Source organism: Scylla paramamosain, chromosome 29 (assembly GCF_035594125.1).
Source record: "Scylla paramamosain isolate STU-SP2022 chromosome 29, ASM3559412v1, whole genome shotgun sequence".
NCBI lineage: Eukaryota > Metazoa > Arthropoda > Malacostraca > Decapoda > Portunidae > Scylla > Scylla paramamosain.
Window position 1 is genome coordinate 14,046,880 of NC_087179.1, and position 13,010 is coordinate 14,059,889.

A 13,010-nucleotide genomic window follows, 5' to 3' on the forward strand; every position below is an offset into this window, starting at 1 on the left:
AAATCAAAGGGATGGTAGAGATTGCTGGGAGGTTTGTGTGGAATGTAGGGGTGAAGTGGGAGGGGAATGGAAGGCGGGGAAGGTATGAGGTGATGGGAAGGGGTGAAAGGATGGGAAAATATGGGAGATGAATGGAAAGAAAATGAAAAGATGCAAAATAAGGAAAGTGAGTGGGAAGAAAATGAACAGGGGAAAAAATAGGAGGTGAATAGAAAGAAAAGAAAAGATGAAAAATATGCAAGTTGAATGAGAAGGGAATGAAAAGAGACGTAAAAAAAAAAAAAATCGAAGCACAAGGGAATCAGTAACGTATAGGCGGCAAGACTTTGATAAGAGGAACTATAAAATACATGAGAATAATTAATAACTAGTGGAGATCAATGAGAGACACAAGATAAATAAGGAAAAAAATGCAGGTTAACAAAGGAAAGGGAGAGCACAGGTATGGACGTACAGGTAGGAGTATTAATTAGTGAACAATGCATCAGGTGCTTACGTGTGTGTGTAGGTGTGGATGACAGAGGCTGCAGGTATGTGTTTGTATGTGTGTATGTATGTATCAGTGTGTCTTTATAAAATCTAGTGTATCTGTGCCTCTGTCCCTCTTTTTAAACACACACACACACACACACACACACACACACACACACACACACACACACACACACACACACACACACACACACACACACACACACACACACACACACACACACACACACACGGTAAAGATAAATCGATCGCCGAAGTGAGAAAGGGAGAGGGAGAGAGAGAGGGGGAGTAACTGGCCAAAAATAGACGGACAGGTAAACTAATGGGTACCGACACCAGGTGAGCGATTGAAGTTAGCGATTCTGCGTCACGAGAATAGACTGACGGGGGAATATGAAGACGGACAGGTGGGACGGGCCGACAGGTGCGCGTGGGGCCTCTATAGACAGACGGACAGACGGGGGGTGGGGGGAAGGTATAAACGCCTCGGAAAGCAAGTGAATGGCTTTGCGTGTGTTAATTGAACGTTAACAGGTAACTAACACCTGAGAAACTGAAGCAAACTCATACAGGTGCGTAGGTAGAGAGAGAGAGAGAGAGAGAGAGAGAGAGAGAGAGAGAGAGAGAGAGAGAGAGAGAGAGAGAGAGAGAGAGAGAGAGAGAAGCAGGTGGTTGTGGTAGGCTATTAATGGATCTGCGCGCACACACACACACACACACACACACACACACACACACACACACACACACACACACACACACACACACACACACACACACACACACACACCGTCTCTAAGGGAAAACTTAGATTACTTGCAAATGAATATGAAATAGACTTTTATTTTACTCAGTTGAAGGGAGGAAAGGGAAAGAAGAAGAGGAGGAGGAGAAGGAGGAGGAGGAGGAAGGAATAGTCTGGCCACGTTTAGATTTATTGATTTTTTTTTTAACAATTGATGTAATAATCTTCTTCTCTTTCCTCCTCCTCCTCCTCCTCCTCCTCCTCCTCCTCCTCCTCCTCCTCCTCCTCCTCCTCCTCTCGTCTCTGCCCTATAAGCTTTACTTCCATTTTCCTCTCCTATTTTTTTTTTTTATACTCTGCTTCTCTTTGGTTTTTCCTCCTCGTTTTTGTTGTTGTTGTTGCTCTTGTTGTTATTATAATTGTTGTTCTTGTTTTTGTTCTTATTGTTCTTGTTTTTTATTGTTGTTTTTGTTTTTCTTATTAGTGTTGTTCTTGTTTTCTTCTTGTTTTCTTTGTTCCTCTACGTCTTGTTCTTCTTGGTCTTGTCCCTGTTCTTGTTCTTCTTGTTTCTCCTCCTCCTCCTCCTCCTCCTCCTTCGTATTCTTTTCTGTCCTTCCTTTACCACCACCACCACCACCACCACCAAACTCCCCGTGCTCATCCATAAGAACACAGTCGCTAAGGGACGCGCCTTCCTCTCTATACATTATAGACTGATACGATTTATAGACATTCAGAACCTTAACACCAAACGTCTCTCTCTCTCTCTCTCTCTCTCTCTCTCTCTCTCTCTCTCTCTCTCTCTCTCTCTCTCTCTCTCTCTCTCTCTCTCTCTCTCTCTCTCTCTCTCTCTCTCTCTCTCTCTCTCTCTCTCTCTCTCTCTCTCTCTCTCTCTCTCTCTCTCTCTCTCTCTTGCTCTTTCCGTGACGCTGGGGTTGGAAAGAAGGTAAGACGATTGAGTGAAGGGAAGTGAAGTGAAGGGAAGGGAAGGGAAGAGAAGGGAGGGGGAAGGGAAGAGAAGGGAGGGGAAGGGGAGACTAAATGATTTGAAACATAATGTGATGGTTAGAGAGGGAGAGGGAAAGAGAAAAGGAGGGAAGAGAAGAGAGGGGAAGGGAGGGGAGGGAAAGGGAGAGTAAACTTTAATGATTTAATAGATTGTGTGATGGGGAGAGATCAAGACTACTAAAAAAAGTGGGGATAGAGAGAGAAAATGATAATTAAAGAAAGGGAAGGCGATAAAGGAGAGGAAAAGAAAAAGGGAAAGAGTAAGTGCAAAAAAAGGAAGAGGAAAATAAAACAAGGGGAAGGAGATAAATGAGAGGATGAGGGAGAGAATGAAAGTAAATGCAAGAAAAGGGAGGAAGAGGTAGATAAGACAAGGGGAAAGAGGTAAAGGAAGAGAGTAAGAGGTGAAAACGTAGAGAGTTAGAAGGTAAAGATAGAGAGAAAGAGGGAAGAAGGAAGAAAGATGAAAAAGGCAGAAAGTAAGGAGAGAGAATACAGAGAATAAAAGGAAGGGAGGAGAAGAAAGAAGATGAAGAGAGAGAGATGGTAAAGAAGAGGTGGAAGAGGGAAGGGGAAGAAAGAAAAATAAAGGATAGGGAGGACAGGAAAAGGGGAAGAAAATGAAGAGGTGAGAGACGAAGGAAAAAAAAAATGTGAATAGAAAGAAAATGAAAAGGTGGGAGAAGGGATAAAACGAAAAAAAAAAAGTGGAAACAAGTAGAATGAAAAGTTGACGAAGAGAAAAGAGAAATAAAAGGAAGAAAATGAAAAGCGGAAGAAAATCAAAATGTGTGAGAGAGGGAGATGAGACGAGAAAAACTGAAAATGTGAGAGAGAGAGAGAGAGAGAGAGAGAGAGAGAGAGAGAGAGAGAGAGAGAGAGAGAGAGAGAGAGAGAGAGAGAGAGAGAGAGGATAAAAGGAAAAAAATAAAAAGGTGAGGAAGAAAGAGAAAGGGAGAAATAAATAAAAAAAAATGGGAAGACGAAGAAAATGAAAAGGTGAAAAAGAAACAGGGAAAAAAGGGAGAGGAAAAAAGGAAAACATTTAAAGAGAGTAAGGAAGGGAGGTTAAAGGGGAAATGTGGCGAAGTTAATGGCTTATTTAATGGCTGTTAAAAGCTGTGTGTGTCTGCTCGTCAAGTGGCGCCTCCTCACTTTTCCATTTGTACCTTAAAAAAAAAAAGACAAACGAAAAAAAAAAAGTTTGCTAGTCCTTTTCTTTTCTCTTTCTCACATGGATAATTTAGAGGTTTAGTAGTAGTAGTAGTAGTAGTAGTAGTAGTAGTAGTAGTAGTAGTAGTAATATTTTGTTGTTGTTGTTGTTGTTGTTGTTTTGGTCACTGTTTGTGTAGTGGGTGTTGCTTCAGTTTCCGTGCCTGTTATTGCTGTTGCTACTACCACTGGTGCTGTTGTTATGGAAGTTGTTAATAGTTGTAATAGTTGTTTGGATGCAGTTGTATTTTTGCTGGTGCCCTGCTGTTATTACCCTCATTGATTTTGTTGTTGTTTTGAGGTTTACGATTACTATTATTATTCCTTTTAGCTGCTTTTTTTTTTTTGTTACTGTAGTTATTGTTTTTGTTGACTTTTAAATCCCTTTTTTTCTTAGTCATTTTTTTGTCCTCTTGTTTGTTATCATTGGTGTTATTGTTATTGCAGCTGTTGGGTGTTGGTGTTGTTTGGCTCCAGCATACCCTTAGCTTTATGGAAGGATAAAACTTTTCTACATAACAGCACTACAATGGAGTCCCCTCTGCTTTTTTTTTTTTTTTTTTTTTTTTTTTTTTTTTTTTCTTCTCCCGGTGTGTGTCGAATGCTTTGTTTGTGTATTTGTTTTTGTGGTCTGTACATCTCTTGGGCTTTTAGTGTGTGTGTGTGTGTGTGTGTGTGTGTGTGTGTGTGTGTGTGTGTGTGTGTGTGTGTGTGTGTGTGTGTAGTAAAAGAATTGTATTTACTACTACTACTACTACTACTACTGACGTTTCACACACACAGACACACACACACACACACACACACAGAGAGAGAGAGAGAGAGAGAGAGAGAGAGAGAGAGAGAGAGAGAGAGAGAGAGAGAGAGAGAGAGTTGAAAGAATTGAAAGTAAATGTAAAATGTAAAATACAGTGATAGACTAGAGTGAGAGGAGAGAGAGAGAGAAAGAGAGAGAGAGAGAGAGAGAAAAGTAAAAAAAAAGTGAGAGAAAGAGGAAGCTTTAATTAAGAAAGGCTATAGAGGAGGAAGGTGAAAGGAAAGATGGAGGGGAGGAGAAGAAAGAGGAAAAGGGGAGAGAGCGAAACAAAAAAAGGAAGAAAGAATGAAATGGATTAAAAACTGAATGACTGACAGAAATTCTCTCTCTCTCTCTCTCTCTCTCTCTCTCTCTCTCTCTCTCTCTCTCTCTCTCTCTCTCTCTCTCTCTCTCTCTCTCTCTCTCTCTCTCTCTCTCTCTCTCTCTCACACACACACACACACACACACACACACACACACACACACACACACACACACACACACACACACACACACACACACACACACACACACACACACACACACACCTGTTTACCTGTCTTGAGCCTTGATTAACGACCTGTTTGCCCGATCATTTGTGTCTAATCACCTAATAAAAGTCATCATCTTAATTCCTTTCTCAAATATTATCTGTTTACCTGCCCGTCCTCCGTCTGTCTCTGTATCTCTGTCTGTCTGTCTGTCTGTCTGTCTGTCTGTATGTATGTATGTATGTATGTATGTATGTATGTATGTATGTCTACTTACATTTTCTCTCTCTCTCTCTCTCTCTCTCTCTCTCTCTCTCTCTCTCTCTCTCTCTCTCTCTCTCTCTCTCTCTCTCTCTCTCTCTCTCTCTCTTTTTATGTTTTTTTCATTATTTTATCTTCAATTTGGTTTGTTTCATGTTTCCTTAAAAATTTTCGATATTATTTACTTGTTTTATTTTATTTTTTTCTGGTAATGTGTATGTTGTATGACGGTTCTTTTATTTGTATGTCTGTTTATGATTTTGCTTTATTTGTATGTTTTTATTTACTCTTTAACCGAATATTAGTTTTTTTTTCCTGTTTCCTTTCAAGTATGTGTGTATTTTCCTTTTGTGTGCGTGCGAGTGTTCTGTTAATACTTTTTGAGAGAGAGAGAGAGAGAGAGAGAGAGAGAGAGAGAGAGAGAGAGAGAGAGAGTTCAATAGTTGTATTTCAGTGGGAAGGGAACAGTGCATATATGTATGTGTTATTTTTGTATGAATGTGTACCTTTAAATCCTGTGTGTGTGTGTGTGTGTGTGTGTGTGTGTGTGTGTGTGTGTGTGTGTGTGTGTGTGTGTGTGTGTGTGTGTGTGTGTGTGTGTGTGTGTGTGTTCCTTTCTTATCTTGGTGTCGCCATTGGGGGAAAAAAAATGAAATTACCCTCTTTCGTTTTCCCCTTTTCCAATTCCCCTTTTACCAAATCTCAAATCCTCTGTTTCCCTCTTTCCTTATCTCCTTTTGTTCCTCTTATTTTATGTATTTATTCACATTTTCCTTTGTCTTATTCGATTTTCTATGTTTTCGTAATTTTTTTTTTCATTTCTTTGACATCTTTTCTTTCTTATTGTATTTATTTATATTTTCACTTATCGTTTTTCTTTATTTGTCTTGTTCTTCCTTCATTCTTTCTTTCTTATTGTATGTTTCTCTTTCACGTATCCGTTTTCTTTATTTATCGTGTTTTCCTTCCTTTTTCATTCCGTTTATATTCCTTCTTTCTTATTCTCTTTATTTGTTCGCGTTTCTCTTTTCGTTATTCATTGTTTTTTTGTTCACATCCCTTCAAATATTTTTTCCTTTCATTTATTCAATATTTCTTATGTCTCATTTATTCTAATTTTCTTTTCCATACGTAAACTGAGGACCGAATATATTTTTTTCTTATTTTTTCTTCAGTTTACTTGCTTTGTCTTATCTCTTCACTTTCTCTTTATTCCAAACATTTATTCACTTTTCCCTATGCCTTGTTTAACGCTCATATTTCCCTTTTTCCTCTTTCGTATATACGTAACTAATAATAGACTTTTTTTCTTTAATTCCTTCTTCTTCCTTTCCTGTCTTTCTCTATTTCCCTATTTTTGCTTGTTTGTTTATTTATTTATTTTTTTACCGTCTCATAATTTCACTGCATACTGTTTTATTTTCCTTCTCTGTCAATGCATAGTATATTCATTTTACGGAAACTTTAATTTTTATTCCTTATTTTCTCCTACTTTCTTCTTGCTTATCATTTTTTTCCGTTTTTTTTCATATTTTCTTGTATGTTCACGTTTCCTCTCTGTATTTATTTGCTCTTTATATTTCATTCATTCTAACGTTACTTTTCTATGGCATTCTTACTTTTTCATTCTTCTTCCTTGATGTTTTATCTTCTTCTCTTATTTATTTATTTATTTTCTCTTGTTCTCAAATAATTCAGACATTTAGCTTTTTTTTCGTACTTTTCTTTACTTTCTCTTCTTACCTTACATTTTTTTCACTTCTACTTTTTTTTATATTCATCCTTTTTTTCTTCTATTTTTTTTCTGTCTTAGTTCTTCTTTTCTTCCTTTTTTTCTTCCTTCCTTCCTTCCTTCCTTCCTTCCTTCCTTCCTTCCTTCCTTCCTTCCTTCCTTCCTTCCTTCCTTCCTTCCTTCCTTCCTTCCTTCCTTCCTTTACACACATTCCAAATAACCAAAAACAAGAAAATTCTATCACTTTCTTTTACTTCATCTTTTTCTCCCTTTTCTTCTTCTTGCTTTCTATACGCGATTTTTTCCTATTCCAACCTTTCCTTCCATATTTTTTCCCTTCCGTTTCCTAGGCCAAGTCCAGCCGCGTTACTTCTTAAGAGCATCTAGGGGGAAAATATTTGTTCCATATATATATATATTTTTTTCCCTGCAGAGGTCGCATCCATTTTCCACCCCCGGGAAAGGTTTTACAGACTGCCCCACGATTTAGCTGGGAATCTGTGTTTTCCTCTTCCATTTTTTCCCCCTTCCTTTTTTTTTTTTTTTCCCTCGTGTGTGTGTGTGTGTGTGTGTGTGTGTGTGTGTGTGTGTGTGTGTGTGTGTGTGTGTGTGTGTGTGTGTGTGTGTGTGTTTTCTCTCTCAATTTTTCATTATTATTGTCATTAGTCTCTCTCTCTCTCTCTCTCTCTCTCTCTCTCTCTCTCTCTCTCTCTCTCTCTCTCTCTCTCTCTCTCTCTCTCTCTCTCTCTCTCTCTCTCTCTCTCTCTCTCTCTCTCACTGTGTGTGTGTGTGTGTGTGTGTGTGTGTGTGTGTGTGTGTGTGTGTGTGTGTGTGTGTGTGTGTGTGTGTGTGTGTGTGTCCGTCCGTCCGTCCGTCCGTCCGTCCGTCCGTCCGTCCATTTCTTTCCCCTCTTTCCCCCTCTCGCATTCCTTCCGCCGGAACAGGGAAGGAGGGAGAGAGAGAGAGAGAGAGAGAGAGAGAGAGAGAGAGAGAGAGAGAGAGAGAGAGAGAGAGAGAGAGGAAGGGACGGAGGGACGGAGGTAAAGGAAGAGAGGGGAGGGAGGAAAGGAAGGAATTGGGGGAAAGAAGGAGATGAACTGGTGTGGTGATGGGAGGAAGTGTAGCTGGAGAGAGAGAGAGAGAGAGAGAGAGAGAGAGAGAGAGAGAGAGAGAGAGAGAGAGAGAGAGAGAGAGAGAGAGAGAGAGACTTCATAATCTTAATGGTCTTCATTCTTTTAATTTCGTATTCTGTGTTGTGTTTTTATGAAAGAGGGGCGCTGGACGAGGGCAACAAAAAAAAAAAAAAACGAAAAAAAATAAATAAAATGGATAAATGAATAAAAGAAATGAAACAGAAGGGTCCACTCAGGTAACAGTCGCTGAAGGTCAAAAGTGTCATCCAAAATTGGGGCACAAGTGTCTTGAAACCTCCCTCTTGAAAAAGTTCAGGTCATGGGAAGGAAGAAATACAGAAACACGTATGCAGTTCAAGAGTTTGCCAAAAAGAAATTAATGAGTGTGAATACTTGCATTAGAGAAGTGGACAAAATAGGGGTGAGAGAAAGTAGAAAGTCTTGTGCAGCGAGGCCACGGGAGGAGGGGAGGCATGCAGTTAACAAGATCAGAAGAGCAGTGAATATGAAAACAGTGGTAGAAGATAGCAAGAGATGCAACACTGCGGCGATGAGAAAGAGGCTGAAGACAGTTAGAAGAGAGGAATTAATGACGAAAAGCTTTTGATTCCACCCTGTCTAGGAGAGCGGTATGAGTGGATCCCCCAGACGTGTGAAGCATACTCCATACATGGACGGATAAGGCCCCTGTACACACACACACACACACACACACACACACACACACACACACACACACACACACACACACAGTATCCCAGAAACAGTGGTACAGTGGTGCCATCTTGAGAGGGAAAGATTTGGAGGGTACGAAGAAGAAGGAGAACGTGGAGGAGGAGGAAAGAGATTGAAGAGAGAGAGAGAGAGAGAGAGAGAGAGAGAGAGAGAGAGAGAGAGAGAGAGAGAGAGAGAGAGAGAGAGAGAGAGAGAGAGAGGAAGGAAGGAAACTCGCTTATTATTCATGGCTTCCTGTCAGTGGTCCCGTCACCTGTCCCCGTGAGAACCTGTCCGCGTCAGGTGTTAGCCACTACACCTGCCTGGGCCCCTCACCTGTGTTATTATTATTATTATTATTATTATTATTATTATTATTATTATTATTATTATTATTATTATTATTATTATTATTATTATTATTATTATTTTACTACTACTACTACTACTACTACTACTACTACTACTACTACTACTACTACTACTCTGTTCACGGTAATTTTTTTGTTGGTCTGCTATGTGTTTGTGATGGTGCGTTAGTGGTGGTGGTGGTGGAGGTGGTGGTGCCGGCAGAAATATTTTTGTTGCATAAATTATAAAACGGAAAACGTGTAGGTTGAATAAATTTTTGTTGTCATCATTATTAAAGGTAGTCGTATCAGCAGCTTCAGAAGGACGTCATTCAGGATTTTGGGTGTTATTCAAAGTATTCCCTTGATAGATTTCATGAACGTGGATGGAGAAATAAGAGAAAAAAAAAAGATATTGTTTCACTTACTTAATTTATTGCATTTCTACTGTTCTTATGCCTCTAATACTTGTATGAATTGTAATTTTGTCTATGGAGAGCGAGGGAGAAAAAATAATTACTACTTTTGTTAATCTTAGAAACACACACACATAAAAAAAAATAATAAATAAATAAATGTTTCGTTCACCTCCTATAGACTTAAAAACAAAAAACAAGAAAAAAAAATATAAAAGACAGAATGAATAGATGCCAAAAAAGTTGGTTCGCTGCAGAGCTGAATCCTCGCCCGCTATACAGAAAAGAAGAAATTAAAAAAAAAAAGCAAACAAACAAATAAACGAAGAGAGAGAGAGAGAGAGAGAGAGAGAGAGAGAGAGAGAGAGAGAGAGAGAGAGAGAGAGAGAGAGAGAGAGAGAGAGAGAGAGAGAGACGGAGAAAAAAATGGAGATATATATTCTTGTTCCTTTAAAGCTGTCCCGCCCTTACACACACACACACACACAAACACACACACACACACACACACACATTCGCCATCATAATAATTAATCTTGAGGCGTTGATTACTTAAAGTTTTTTCATCTTCACGGAAATTTTTTTTTTTTGGCTGTAAAACACACACACACACACACACACACACACACACACACACACACACACACACACACACACACACACACACACACACACACACACACACACACACACACACACACACACACACACACTAATAATCGTCTTTATCAACACGGAACAAATTGCGTAAAGAAGAATCGGATCATCTCCCACGCAAACATATGATAAAAAAATAAAATAAAAAAAAGAAGGATTTAATTTAATCTTACAGTCTGACACTTTTGAGAGGAGTAAAAAAAAAAAATGCCGGAGAACCACAGACAAATTTCCTCTCCTTGGGAAATATCTCCCGAGAAATTAAGGTTTTGCGAGGAAAGGAGACAGTAAAAGGAAAAAGAGGAAAAAAAAGAAAAAGCTCAAATAAACAGGGGAAGGAAAATCACACGAATAAACATAATGAAAAAAAAAGAAGTTGGAGAAAAACTCGTAAATACCTGGAAGTTGAGAGAGAGAGAGAGAGAGAGAGAGAGAGAGAGAGAGAGAGAGAGAGAGAGAGAGAGAGAGAGAGAGAGAGAGAGAGAGAGAGAGAGAGAGAGAGAGAGACAAAATCCGATTAAGTCACCGAGGGAAAATAAAGATGTCGCGGAAAAATAAATCCTTTACAAGTCACTGGAAGGGGAGAAGGGAAGAGGGGAAGAGGGGAAATACGTACAGGGGAGAGGTAAAGAAGGAGGAAAGAGGGAAAAGGAGGAGGAGGAGGAGGAGGAGGAGGGAGAGGCAGAGCAGGTAGGCAGAGGGTTGAATATATGAATACTCAAATCAGTCTGTCTGTCTCTACCTGCATGCTAATTAACCCCGCGTAGGCCTTCAGGTACCTCAACTTAGCGCCACCGGAAAAATAGTGGATGTATTTATAAAAGTTCCCCTCTCGTCCGTGAAAGGAGTTATCGGGGTGAGGCCAAAGAGGGGACGTGTCTGGAGAAGCCGCCGCCGTCATCATCACAGTCAAGCGTCAGAAAATGAGGCTGAGTTTGTATGTTAGAAAAAAAAAAGAAATGTGTGTGTGTGTGTGTGTGTGTGTGTGTGTGTGTGTGTGTGTGTGTGTGTGTGTGTGTGTGTGTGTGTGTGTGTGTGTGTGTGTGTGTGTGTGTGTGTGTGTGTGTGATTTTTTCTGTTCCTAATTGCCAAGGGGAAAGTGAGGGTTAAATGTACGCCGCCTCATATTAATGTGCTGCTACTACTGAGACTACTACTACTACTACTACTACTACTACTACTACTACTACTACTACTACTACTACTACTACTACTACTACTATCTAACTCCTCTAAAATTATAACTCAAAGCAATATAACTCAACAGCAATCATCTAGAACATTCAGATCCACTCTTCAGACAGACTAAACTTTTAAAACCAAATGACATAACTAAACTAGCAATGGCTGCCCTCGTGCCCGTAAATAAAAGTGAAATGCACAACCTTCCTCCATCTTCTGACTACAGCACCCGCCGCCGTGATGGTCTTAGTCTTCCTCTGCGCCGCCTTACAAAGTTCTAACACTCCACTAGTCACTTGGGGCGTGTTTTATAGTATTCTCTTCCTCCCCACCTGTAGGACGCGCCCTCCCTCAAGACATCGAAAAGTAGGTTAAAAACTCGTATTCTGTCCACTTACTGATCAGCTTAGTACCTTCCGCTGATGTTCAGGTGTTGTTATTGTGTTGTCCATCACACTGCTGCTGGCATGTGCTCACCTAACATATCGTGCACCAAGTACTGAAGTGTTATTGTTATTATTATTATTATTATTATTATTATTATTATTATTATTATTATTATTATTATTATTATTATTATTATTATTATTATTATTAATGTTACTATTATTATATCAAATTATAATATAGAAGTAAATTCTTCTGTCAGCGTGTTAACTGTACATAACTTGTTCCATGTTAATTACTAATCAAGAAGCATCACTTGTGTTCATGGTCTACGTCACAACTGCTGTCAGGCGTTCTTTCTCATGCACTTTTGATGCATGAGACCACTTTAAAGACCACTTTTACTTGTGGGTGTATGTTGTTAACACAGATGCCATCAGTTTGTTTGACTCTCCATGGTATTCATAAATCACTTTGTCTGGAGTGTTTACCTTTATATACATACATAAATACATACATACATACATTCATACATACATACATACATACATACATTTGCCTTATATAGGCATAGAGATGGTGGTCCGTGTGTTGAGAGCTGTCCGCCCTGGCGGCTGGGCGGGCAGCTCTCCTCAGGGTGCTGCTCCCTCTACGGAACACCCTTCGCGCCCTCTGCTTCTGCCTCGCCGGCGTCGCCGCCTCACACGGGCGTGGGCGAATGCGTACGCCAGCGCGAGGGCCGCAGCCAGTCCGCAGACCAGCCAGTGCACGAGCGGCGCGTCCTGCCCGGCCACCAGCGTGCCCGCGGCCACCGCCAGACCTCCCGCAGTTCCGAGGGCAGCCACCACGCCGCGCGCCAGCCGTCCGTGCCTCCATGGGCCGCGCTGCGGGGGGACCTCCTCAGCCCGCTGCCGCGTCCCCACCTCCGCGGCCCCTAGGTCGTGCTCCCGCAGCAGCTGGGGGAACACCGCGCCAGAGTCGGGGAATCGCACTGGTCGCGGGGGTGGAAGCTCCCCAAGCTGCTCCATGGCGCCGGTGGCGGGGAGTCCGCGGCGGGGGCTGGCACGCTTGCCAGAGATGTGGCCTGGGACAGGGCAGGGGTCCCTGAGGCAGGGACGCCGCGCCACATGTTGACCAGGCCGCCGTCTCCGGCGTCGCGGCCCCGCACCTCGCCGCCGCCTCGCACCACCACCGGCACCGCCTCGTCGTCGGCAGCCTTGCGGCAGCAGCCGAAGGTGAGGCGGTGCCACCAGCAGAGCGCGGAGTAGCGCATGGCCAGGAACACCTCGTCTTCCTGCTGCTGCTGCGCCATCACCCGCCGGAGGTTAAAGACGCCCTTGTGCTTGACGTCACTCCCGCGCAGGCAGTACAGCTGCAGGGCGAGGTTCTTGTACTTGAGCAGCTTGGCCATGTCTACGGGCACCGCCATGGC

At 41.5% G+C, this 13,010-nt stretch overlaps 1 protein-coding gene across 1 annotated transcript in view; it reads left to right on the forward strand.

Annotated features, from left to right (window-relative positions):
* LOC135115639 (uncharacterized) overlaps positions 1–12,516 on the forward strand; it is a 23,126-nt gene extending 10,610 nt beyond the window's left edge. Inside the window, exons 4-5 of the mRNA XM_064032564.1 lie at positions 12,009–12,036; positions 12,177–12,516. Of these exons, the coding sequence (XP_063888634.1) occupies positions 12,009–12,036; positions 12,177–12,516 (368 nt within the window). The remainder of the gene's footprint in view (positions 1–12,008; positions 12,037–12,176) is intronic.
* The last annotated feature ends 494 nt before the right edge of the window (positions 12,517–13,010 follow it).